At 37.5% G+C, this 12,981-nt stretch overlaps 1 protein-coding gene across 1 annotated transcript in view; it reads right to left on the bottom strand.

The window, feature by feature from the left end:
- Positions 1–12,981, bottom strand: part of PLA2G4A (phospholipase A2 group IVA) — a 191,818-nt gene that overhangs the window by 135,167 nt on the left and 43,670 nt on the right. Inside the window, exon 4 of the mRNA XM_059413934.1 lies at positions 6,851–6,932. Within this exon, the coding sequence (XP_059269917.1) occupies positions 6,851–6,932 (82 nt within the window). The remainder of the gene's footprint in view (positions 1–6,850; positions 6,933–12,981) is intronic.

The raw sequence follows: 12,981 nt of genomic DNA, 5'->3' as shown, positions 1-12,981 counted from the left end.
TGGGAGGGAGACAAACCATAAGTGACTCTTAATCTCACAAAACAAACTGAGGGTTGCCGGGGGGAGGGGGTTTGGGAGAAGGGTATGGGATTATGGACATTGGGGAGGGTATGTGATTTGGTGAGTGCTGTGAAGTGTGTAAACCTGGTGATTCACAGACCTGTACCCCTGGGGATAAAAATATATGTTTATAAAAAATAAAAAATTAAAAAATATATATATAAAAAATAAATAAAAAATAAATAAATAAAGATAAAAAGGACTAACTGGACTCATAAAACCTTTGGCCACTTACTAGACTACATGACATTCGAAATGAAAGAAGAACAGTAGTGCCCTCCTAACCCAAGCTATTTCTCAACTTTACAGAAAATACAAGATAAGGGATCCGAGACAGGCATGTTCTGGAACATTTTATTCATCTTGAAATTATCTCCCATAAAAGTCTCACTGGGGAAACAGTTTCATTATACATAGAATTTTTAAAACCTTGGGTGGATTCTCAAAAACATTCCAAAAATATTAGTAAACCAAAACTCGTGTTCATCATTAACTTAAGGGCTGATGCTAGGGAAATTTCTGATTTCAAAAAAATACACTTAAGGGTAGCAGGTGGCCACAGGCCAACAGCAGTGCCATTTATAAAAAATATATATTAATCTAAGAAAAGATTGATTCTATTAATCCAAAGGTGTTATAAAGTTTCTGTACATTGAAACCCAGGAAGATTCTAGATAGCTATGGATAGAAATAACAGCAGCCTGGGTCGCTCAGTTGGTTAAGCCTCTACCTTCGGCTCAGGTCATGATCCCAGGACCCTGGGATCAAGTCCCACATCAGGCTCCTCGATCAGCAGGGATCTGCTTCTCCCTCTGCCTGCTGCTCTCCCTGCTTGTGTGCTCTCTCTCTCTCTCTCCAACAAACAAATAAATAAAATCTTTTTTAAAAGATGGAATATATATGCATATTTTATTTTATATTATTTTATTTTAATTATCATTTAAGAGAGGCAAGTGGAGGAAGTGGCAGAGGGAGGGAGAATCAACAAGGGGCTTGATCTCACCAAAATGAAATAAAAACCTGCACCCAAATCAAAAGTCAGACGTTCAACCGACTAAGCCACCCAGGCACCCCAGAAATTATTTTAAAAATTCTCTCTTTAGGGCACCTAGGTGGCTCAGTGGGTTAAAGCCTCTGCCCTCACCTCAGGTCATGATCTCAGAGTCCTGGGATTGAGCCCCATATCGGGCTCTCTGCTTAGTGGGGAGACTGCTTCCCTCTCTCTCTCTCTGCCTGCCTCTCTGCCTACTTGTGATCTCTGTCAAATAAATAAATAAAATCTTTAAAAAAAAATTCTCTCTTTAGGAGGCCCAAAGAAAGCAATATCCGAGACGAAAGGTAGAATCACACATATTTGTGTATCCTGTTCATTCATCCAAAATCCTCTGAGATCTAACTACTAGGCCAGACTCAAGGCTAAGCACCAATTTTCTAAAAAGTGAGTAAGACACAGGTTTTACAAATGCTTCATTAAGATGTCCAGGTGACAAAGTGTTAAACAGAAGTCCAAACCGATGTCAGAGAAGTATAGGAGTGAACTGTGCCCAAGGGTATCAGAAAAGACAACGGAAGTGCCATTCCACGATGGAATGCCATTCCATTCCATCTCTTTCTTCCAAGCTGAAAAAAGAAGGATCCAGCAATTTGCTCAACACATTCGCCATGGACATTTCCTGTCTCCCAAGATGAAAAAGTGAAAATTATCCCAGTGCCAGACTATCCCCAAAGAATATTCTTTAGCTCACACAAAGATTATATTTAAGAAATAAATGTCTTCTGATTTTGGTATCTGAAATAATTTTAACCATAGTAGGTAATAGTTATTGAGTGTGTACCACGGTTCAGGCATGAGAGTACTTCACATTAGTCAACTCCTTGAATTCTCCTAACATTGCTATGATGAAAAAAGAAGACAGAGAACTAGGGACTAGGGAGTAGTTGTGTTTTGCCTCTGGAGACCACGTTCGTTCATAAATATACTCTGCCTCCTCCCTAGAGATGTGATCACTGCGATACCCAAGAATGTCTACCAGAGAGTGATAATTAATACATTTTCAGTCATTTCTACATTGTTCTTACTGCTGATGAAGATTCTTAAAAAACTGAATAGACAATGTTTCTGGACATTCACACCCAACACCCTGCCTCTCAGGCAAATGTTTACAATTTGGAAGGTTGAGTTCTAAACTCCTTTTGCAGGGGATCAGTAACACTATGTGTTGAGAGTCATGTCCCTTAAAGAGGCTAAATCTTCTTGGTGTTCCTAGAGGTGAGGGGATCGACGCTACTGCTTGGGAGAGAAGACTGGAGGAAAGAGGAAGACCTTTCCTAGACCTACTCAATCAGAATATGCACTTTGACCAAGAACCCCTGGAGATTCATATGGACATTAATGTTTGAAAAGTACTACTTGGGGAGATGAGGTTAGCCTTGAAACTGCAAATGGCATAGCTACTTAAAAATTAGGAACTTGGTCTAGATCTTGCTATGAATTTACCTGCAATAAAACATTACTTACCCACAGACAGAGACATTATGAAAAATAAAAGCTTGAGGTTCTTAAGAAAAATGAGTACCTTAAGTTATTAAGCAATACAATCTTATAAAAATTGGCTTCAGTACAAACAGTTCATAATTCTGTCAAATGTATGTATTTTTTCTTAAAGTTTAAATGTTGGAATTAAGCTTTGTGTTCTCCTGAATACTTAAGGAAAGAAAATCCATCTACTATCCCACAACTGTCCTTGAAGATCCTAATGTTGATGATGATTATTCTGTAAAGTCAAAGAGTTCAGTGTCCATTAAGACCAGCCAAGAATCCTTAACATATGTACTTAATTCGGATTATTAAAAATATCTAACACTGGTGGGGCACCTGGGTGGCTCAGTCGGTTGAGCATCTGACTCCTGATTTTGGCTCAGGTCATGATCTCAGAGTGGTGAAATGAGCCCTGCATCGGGCTCTGTGCTCAGGATGGAGTCTGCTTCAGAGGATTCTCCCTCCTCCTCCCTCTGCCCACCACCACCCTGCTGGCTTTCTCTCTCTCTCTCTCAAATAAATAAATAAATTTTTAAAAAGCACATAAACAAAAACACTATGTTATCCATTTTCTGATTTCATCTTAGGGAATGAAATTCTAGTTCTGAATTCTGAGACTAGCCTCCATTATCATATGTGATCTGCGTTTTCGCCAACACTTTTTAAAAGGAGCAGAAACTCAGTGAGGTAGTTAAAACATTTTTTTTTTCTAGCTATTTCATTCTGTTTTAAAATCGGGTTTGTGGCCAGGGTTATGTGTTTTTTGTTTCACATACGTGCAAAGTAAACTATCACCAACTGAAATTTTATGGTCACTGTAGTCATTCTGCAAATAGGTAACTTCTGCTAGAAGAGGAAAGGAACAAAATAATACAAAGTTTAATACAAATCCATCCAACACCTGCGCCTGGTGCAATGTTAACATGCCCCTGGCTACATGTCAGATCTAACTGCAACTTCCTCTACCTTTAAAAGGGAGAGTTATGTTAATACTGCCAAATTAATGCAAAGTACTTGTTTTAGAAATAAGACTATGGTGAGTCAGGCACAAAAATAACTTCAAACTACCTCTTCATGGGACAGGAGCATAAGAAGGCAAGGAAGGGCTGTCCCTGGGATACTGGTCTGAATGAAATAGTTGGGCACACACTGAAATTAGCAACCAGGACCAGGAAGGGGTTGTCCTTTACTTGGCTGGCCTGGGGCCCTCAGGTAAAAACAAAGACATGAGTCAAATGTTACGATTCAAATGTCAGCTCTGACCCCTCAAAAGACAGTTCATGAAGTGCTGCTAATTTTATTATGATGTTTTAGCAATTTAATACAGTATTTTTAAGTGGAGATAATTAGAATAGGATGATTTATCAAGGGACAAAATTAAGATATAATCTTAATATTATCTCAAAAAAGGAAAAAGGTGGATAAGGTATTTTACTGGCAATCAACCACTTGATATGTGTGGTACCCTTGAGAAGGCCCCCACATACACAGATGAAACCAAAAAAACCCAATAGCAAGCTGTCATTCTTCTTTACCAACATGTAAAACTTTATGGAAACTTGCCTTCCTAAATAAATGCAGACACATTGTATCAATAGCAGAAAAGAGTGTGGGTTTCTGTTTTCGCGGTCTTCACAGACTTTAGGACAATTCCTACAGCTTAATCCTTGTCCATACTAAAGGAACTTCTATATACAAGATCCCAAATTCAGTTTACTTGGTAATTTGTGTAAGTGACAGTTAATGCCAATACCTTGTCTCACTGTAATATACTACAACTTCTCAAAAATAAAGTGCTTGGCACTGTATATCATCCTTTTACTTTTTCATGCTACCCTTCTCCATGAATTCATTTCTCTGAGACTTTTTCTTTCTTCTTATCTCCTCCTGACTTTCTATAAACTCACTAAGGTGACATAAAAGACTGGCAACAACTCCCTTCTCCACTCCAAAAAAAAATTATGTAATAACTCAGTGAAATAAAGTCAAATGTATCTGTTCCGCGTTTCATGAGATGAATTAACATCTCATTTTAATTTGTAAGTCTTATTATCAATGTCACTCATCTATGTTTAAAAGGACACTTCCTGTACCACTGTCTCCTCTGCCTTAATTCTACAAACCACAGGCCAAGTGCCTGTACTGATGGGGGGAGCTGCTAGGAAAACAGATCCATACCAGTTGAAGGCAATTCAGAGAGCAGAGAGTTTTAACTGCTGTTGGGCTCATCTTAAAACACAGCAAAACCCACTGTCTGCTCGACAGAGTCCTACACTATAGGAATCCTCCACTGTGTACGTTGCTGCTTTGTATAAGAACCTAACTATATATTTTTTAAAGTCAAATTAGGTCATTAACTTGCATGTGTGGCGAGCTCCTGACACAGGCTTCAGTGAATTAAGAACAGCTTTTCTAATAGTCAACCTCTTGAATTATAAAGCCTATGCCTTTTCCCCAGGTCATGAGGGATATATCAGTTTTTAAATATGGCTTTTGATGTGACTTCTCTTTCTTCTGGTGAATTCTCATTAAAATAATGAAAATGCAGGGGGTACCTGGTTGGCTCAGTGGGTTAAGCCTCTGCCTTGGGCTCAAGTCATGATGTCAGGGTCCTGGGATCAAGCCCTGCATTGGACTCTCTGCTCAGCAGGGAGCCTGCTCCCCCCCCTCTCTCTCTGCCTGCCTCTCTGCCTACTTGTGATCTCTCTCTGTGTGTCAAATAAATAAAATCTTTAAAAAAAAATTAAAATAAAATAATGAAAGTGCAAAAAATTATAAAAAACAAAATAGGAATCAACTCAGAACACTGACAAAAGAGTGATTGGGTTGGACTGAAGTAGGAGATAAAATTTAGAATATAAACCACTGGTCCAGATTAAAGTTGAAGAAACTGTCCTTGTTCCCTCACCTCTCATGAAAACCTCTCTCAGCCAAAGATTCTATGTCCTGTTTCCCATTTTACTTCTTTTACCCACTCCCCAGACGTTCTTTTTCATTCATCAAAGGCTTGAGCACCAATCTTCCATTTTTTTTCTTAGTATTTAACCCTTCTTCATTAGCCCATTTTCGGCATGATTTTAGCAAGTTCATTTTTATTCTTATATTCACTATTATTTTTATTCTTATAGTATTATTTGTATTCTTAAAAAGCATATTCCGCACTTGCTCCCAACCTATTTAACATAAAATGGCCAGAATAAACATTTTTTTTTTAATCAAATGAAGATCCAGTGGTGTGACTTGTGAGTCAAATATCATCAAATTTTTCTCCATCGCATTTCTGATGAAATTACAATCTTGGACTTTGTTCTATTAGTTCTTGTCCCCTTTCCCTTTGCTCTCTGTTCTCTGTCAACACTGGACTCATTCTGAGTCCTCACAAGCTCTCTGTTCTTCTCTCACTTTTGAACATGCTGTTTGCTCTGCCTGGGACTTCTCACTCTCACCACCAAGATTCCCTTCCTCTGAGTACCTGTAGGGCAGACGTCCCGGTTTCCCAGATCCATTAATTGCAACCTCCCTTCTTTCTCCAAAACCCCTTCTGAGGGGTTAACTGCCCATTCCCACATTTTAACAATAATTTAAAACTTTGCCAGATTCATCATCATCATCCTTATCTTTCCTTGGATCTCCTTCCCCCTTGATAGCTGCCCCCCCTCCCCAGCCATTTGAGTAGGGAGATTAACCAGGAAAACTGCTTTCCAAAGCCAGGAGAAGGACACTGCCAGAGAGCTCATTCAACATGATCCTCCTCAGGCTGTGTGGCTCAGGTCGCTTCCAGCTGTGCTACCAACAGTTTCTATGGCTATTTCCACACATAATAAACACACTCAAAGGCGTAAGAACTAGAGAAACTGCATTTTTTTTTAATCCTGTAGGTACCCTGCCTCAGAGGCAGCTTGTGTGAAGTCTTGAGTCTTCCAAAATAAAGAGCATTTATTTCCAAAATAAATAGCATTTAGTTCCAAAAATCCATTTGTCCTGAGACAGTTGTTTCGTCGGACTCCAAGTACTCTCAATTAATGTAAAGTAAAATGTAAAAATGTTAAAAAAAAAATGTGAAATACGATTCGCACAGAGACAAGAGCACCAGAGAACTTAGCAAAATGTTATCATTTAAAGATCTAGACAAAGATAACCACATTTGAAAGAGGGACAGCCCCCCTGCCCCTGCTTATCAGAGAACTAGTGCAACTAAAGAGTGAACCACAATTACTCATTTTAAGCAGAAAAGCAAATAAGGACACTTACGCATGTCACCGAAGGCCCCCTTGGTCACTTTGGTGGCCCGTAACACCACCACCGTGAATTTGTGGGAATACTGGTGCTCCACCTGGAAATAAATAGTAGTAAATTAAAAACAAGCTTCAAACATAGAATCCAAGCAAACTGTCCTCACTGTTTCCTCAAGACTAGTTAAAAAGATTCAGGTTGAAGGGAAGTAACATTCATACCAGAAACATCCTTTGATCCCAGGGCTGTTACTTATTTGAGTCTCTCCTCTCTCCCACCACGGGATTATTGAGAAGTTTAGATCATGCTTCACTACAATTTGACTACTGGAAGTTTTCCTGTCAGGTTTACCAAGCTTGAGGGAAAATGTAAATGAGGACCACAGGCCTTCTAGGAAGACAATCAGGCTTTGTACCGGAATGACAAGGAAGCCTGGGCTTAGAGAGGCAAAGTCTGAGCAAGATGTTTGCATTGTTTGTTTTTATTGTTACTGTTCAGTGAAAGTTTTTTTTTTTTTTTTTTTTTTTTTTTGCAAGACATTTCTACAGCAGTATTCAAAATCCTTTGGACCTAAGGCCATAACCAGAGAACTACTGATATTAATTTTAATGCATTTGTTATAAACTATATGCAGCAATGTTAAAAGTTTTTCTGGAAGACTTTAGTAAATACTTCACCTCACTAGAAAGTAGCCAACAATGCTATCAACTGAAGCCGAATAAGGAAGCAGGAACTCACAAAGTTCTCTGAGCAACTGAAAATTGCGAAGTCCTTATCTAAAGCTGAAGCCTGTCTAATCTTAGAAGAGGCCCACATTTATTAGCCATTCCTATCTTTCCTAACTTTAGCAGACTTGTTTCACTGATTAAGAAGTCCATAATTGATTTTAAAAAGCTAAGATACTGGCAATACTTATAAAGGAGTAATGACAGTCTAAAATCAAGGAAGCTGGGAAAAAAAATTCTAAAAACATAGATTCATATGCACCAGCAGTAGTGAGATAGACGATCAACAGTTAGCACTCCACAGTTTCTGAAGGTATCACTCTATCATTAGAATAATTTATGTTCAGATTTATAACACAGCATCAGGAAGTGGTGAAGACTTTAATGACAAGCATACTTTGTTTAAAAAGACAGAGAAGCCTGTGAAATGTTTTAAGATAACTCTTATTTGAGTTTATTATTGAAGAGAAATACCTTCTATGTCTAGAGGTGTTCTGAGTAGCTAGTTTTACTCCATATAAGTAAAACTATCAATTATAAATGAAACGAATGCTCACAAAAAAGCACGTTGCCTGGAAGTGGCCAAGCTAGGCTCTCCTCTCACTGAGTATAAGAATGAATCTCGTGGACCAGAGAGAGTGAGTCACCTGATGGATGTGTGTTACGTGAAGATACAGAAAAAGCTCTCAAGAGTGAGAAGGGTCCCCACAGGGTTGCCACTGAGGGCCCTTAGGGTTGGTCTTTTATAGAAAGCTAACCAGGGACCTTAAATCCATTTAACATCTCTAATGGTATCACCATTGAGCAAGGACTAGTCATAATACCTTCAATGGCCTACTTTCCACCTAGGGTCTCGTTAAGCTTTGCTGGTCACAGGTGATTATCATAAGAAAGACACCCACCCCACACTCCTAGGGCAGGGTGGTCTGGTTTGTTCCCCACACCTCCATATTCTTGTAATTTCTGTAAGCTTGATCACATAGCACCCCCATCTATCTCTCCCTACCTAGACCCACCTGTCCTATACTCAGCTTTATACAACCAAAAATCACACACACATTGTCCCCACCAAAAAAAAAAAAAAAAATCCGCTATCATGGTTGGAGACTTCAACACCCCTCTATCAGAAACAGATAGACCTGAGATGCCTAGGTGGTTCAGTCAGTTAAGTGTCTGCCTCTGGCTCAGGTCATGATCCCAGAGTCCTGGGATCGAGTCCCACATCAGGCTCCTTGCTCCCTGGGGAACCTGCTTCTCCCTCTGCCTGCCACTTTCTCCTGCTTATGCTCTCTCTCTCTCTGATAAATAAATAAAGTCTTAGAAATAAATAAATAAACAAATCTATCAGGCATACAATTAGTAAGAATACAGCTGAACTCAATGGCACCATTAGTCAACTAGATAAAATTGACGTCTATGGACTACTTTGTTCAAGAGCAGAATGCACATTCTTCTTCTTTTTTTTTTTAATTTGTTTTCAGCATAGCAGAATTCATTGTTTTTGCACCAGAATGCATGTCCTTCTTAAGATCACATAGAACAATCATACATGTCCTCTCTGACCACAAAAGAATTAAACCAGAAACCAAATAGGATGATGGCTGAAAAAATCACAAGTACTTGGAGATTAAATAACACACATGTCAATGAAGGAGGCTCAAGAGAAACTTTTAAATATCTAGAACTAAATGAAAATGAAACTACAGCTTAGCAAAATTAGGGGGAATGCAGTGAAAGTAATGCTTACAAGGAAATTAAATAATATGTATATTGACATACATATTATTTCATACATACATATATTTCATGTATTATTTCATGATATGCATACATGAAAAGAAGAAAGATCTAAAATCAATCATCTAAGAGTCTACCAGAAAAAGCAAAGCAAGTTAAATCCAAAGCAAGCAGAAGAAAAATGGTAAAGAGTACAGCAGGAATGAGTAAAACTGAAAATGGAAAATCAATAGAGAAAATAGATGACACTAAAAATTGTTTCTTTGAAAAGGGGCAACAAAATTGATAAGCCTCTAGCTAGGCTAAACAAGAAAAAAAGATAGCACAAGTTACAAATATAAATAAATGAGGGACGTTCCCTCTAGATTCTGTTCACATCAAAAGAATAATAAAGGAATACTATGAACAACTCTAGGCCCCCAATTTAATAATCTAGATGAAATGGACCAATTCCTTAAAAGACATAATCTGCCAAAACTGACATAAGTAGAAACAGACAATCTGAATAAAGAAACTGAATCAATACTTAATCTTCCAAAACAGAAAGCACTAGGCCTGGATGGATTCCTTGATAAATTCTACCAAACACTTAAGGAAGAAATTACACCAATACTGTCCAGTCTCTTCCAGAAGAGAGAAGCAGAAGAAACAGTACCTAGCTCATTTTATGAAGCCAGCATTACCCTGATAACAAAAAGCAGAGAGAGACCTTATAAGGAAAAAAATAAAAATAAAGAACACTATAGACCAATATCTAACATAAGCATAGATGAAGAAATTCTCAACAAATTATAGCAAATAGAATCCAATAATATATAAAAGGAATTAAAATTACAGCCAAGTAGGATTTACCCTAGGTATGCCAGCCTTATATAACCTCTCAGAATCTCACTCCATCTTGGGGGTTGTGAGTTCAAACCCCACTTTGGGTGTAGAGAGTAGCTAAAATAAAATCTTAAGAAAAAATAGCTCTACATTATAAAAAAAAAAACACATATAGAGAGATGATAATGTTATAAGGATTCATTGAGTATGAACCATATGTTACACATTCTTCTAGATGCAAATTCTCATTTAATTTTTGCAACAATCTATAAAATAGGTATGATTTATATGTGATTAAAGTGAGATTCTGAGAGCTTAAATAATTTCCCAGTGTCTCATAGATAGTAAAAGTTAAATATGAATTAGAATCTATTCTTGCTGCATTCAAAGTCTTCGCTCTCTGTACGTTCCTTTAGTTACACAGAGAATAATACCAACTACCAATACCTTAATAGTGAAAAAGGCTGTTTCCATTTATTCAAGTGGTATAGTTATTATCTGGTCTATTATATCGCTTATTGACCTGAAGTTCCTCTGTTAACTGAGTTATTTCCTGTATCATTCAGCTCTGGTTTTTGGTTTTTTTTTTTTTTTAAGATTTTATTTATTTGCCAGAGAGAGAGAGAGTACACACAAGCAGGCAGAGACGCAGGCAGAGGCAGCGAGAGAAGCAGGTTCCCTGCTGAGCAAGGCACCCGATGCGGGACTCAATCCCAGGACCCTGGGATCATGACCTGAGCTGAAGGCAGTGGCTTAACCAACAGAGCCACCCAGGTGTCTCATTCAGCTCTATTTTAATCTGCTTTTATTTCCCTTAGCCTCAACTCTGTCTTGATTATAAAGAATGAAATACTTGCATACTCTTCACAGGAAATAAGGGGCAAATCAACTACTTACTTAGTTTTTATAAGTTAACTTTGGAACCATTGTCAATCTTCAGATTACCTGTAAATTATTTTCAGAACATGCTCATTTCTTTCTTAGAGCTATAAAGATTATAGCACCTATAAAGTAAGTATAAATTCTTGGAGAAAAATGTTTAGTGTCCATCAGTAACTATCCAAATATCTTTTGATAATTCTTTTGTTTTGTGGGGTCAGTATCACATGTAAACTTCAAACTAGGATGGACTAGGCTAACTTCCGACTTGGATGGGAGACTTTTGGTTATATCTCCAGGTGGTACCAGAAGAAATGACATTACTGAATCCATAGCCAGTGTTCTCTGGAGGAAACTAATGACTCAGCACAATCCCTGTTGGTAGCTGGCAAAAAGAGATGCCATATTTCAATTGAGATGTCAAATATAAGCTCAATATACTGACTCAGCCACAGGTTTAAGCTTTGCCTACAGGTATTGGATTACCTTACTTTTTTCACCCCTAATCTTTTCCACAGTAAAAATCACAAGCTTTTTTTTTTTTTTTTCCTGCAATTACAATTTCCCAGTCATTAGGAAAATAGTTACTGTATTAAATTCATTCTGAAAAATTACATTACCATCTGTAACTGAAATGACTGGGCATTGGAAAAAAGACTAGTCAGCTTGTACAGAATCAATCTGATGATTGTTCTAATCTGCTGAAAGTTCTGCTGCTACAGGGAAGAACCAAAAAAAAAAAAAAAAAGGATCATAAAACAAATCTGATGTGAGAGAAGGTAGATTCTACATGCAAATATCTTTCTTTCTCTATTTAACAGCCATTGCCTAATTTTAATTCAAACTAAAACCATAGGCTGTTCGTGTGATAAAGACTGGTCTCACTACTGAACCCAGAGATTGCGATCATCACAATCAGCAATAGGCAATTTCAAACAGATCTCAGAAAATGTTTTAAAAGAATTTCTTCACTGATGTCATCTAGGATTTAGGAGAGTTTTTTAGATAAGATAACTTTTTAGTTTCACTTCCTGGTGTGGAGTTTCATTCTAATACTTTGAGAGGCACAGGCACTGTTTTATTATTCTCTCACATTTTTTATGAGCAGCCAGATTATCTATTTATAATCTATAATGCTACCTAAACTTGATTTAAGAATTCCCAGTCATAAACGTAGTGATCCAAAGGGGCACGTGCACCCCAATGTTTATAGCAACAATGTCCACAATAACCAAACTATGGAAAAAGCCTAGCTGTCCATTGACAGATGAATGGATAAAGAAGATGTGGCACATATCTACAATGGAATATTATGCAGCCATAAAAAAACCCAAAATCTTGCCATTTGTAATGACATGGAGGGAACTAGAAGGTATTATGCTAAGCGAAATAAGGCAATCAGAAAAGGACAATTATCATATGATCTCACTGATATGAGAAATTTGAGAAACAAGACAAAGGATCATAGGGGAAGGGAGGGAAAAATGAAACAAGATGAAACTAGACAGGGAGATAAACCATAAGAGACTCTTAATCTCAGGAAACAAACTGAGGGTTGCTAGAGGGGAGTGGGTAGGAAGGATGGGGTGGCTGGGTGACGGACACTGGGGAGACTATGTGCTATTAATTGTGTAAGACTGATGATTCATAGACCTGTACCCCAAAACAAATAATATACTATATGTTAATTAAAAAAAAAAAGAAGTCTTAGTCATGGAATGCCATATACATAAATTATCTTAATGTCCCAAACACCTAATTTGTCAACAGAATTTGTTAGCTCTAGCAGAGCTAGATTTTTCTTCATTAAAAGAAAATCATAATCAGAAATCTGACTTGAGTTTCTTCTCTCTCATGAACAAGAAGTTTTCCCCACTTATTCAACAAATATATATCTAATACAGTAATCATATATATCATAATAAATATGTACATATCTTTAAAATTAAATATAGAGTTCATTTTCAGTGAAGTTAAAAGATT

The sequence above is a fragment of the Mustela nigripes genome, chromosome 10 (assembly GCF_022355385.1).
Source record: "Mustela nigripes isolate SB6536 chromosome 10, MUSNIG.SB6536, whole genome shotgun sequence".
NCBI lineage: Eukaryota > Metazoa > Chordata > Mammalia > Carnivora > Mustelidae > Mustela > Mustela nigripes.
This window is presented reverse-complemented; position numbering and strand designations above follow the sequence as displayed.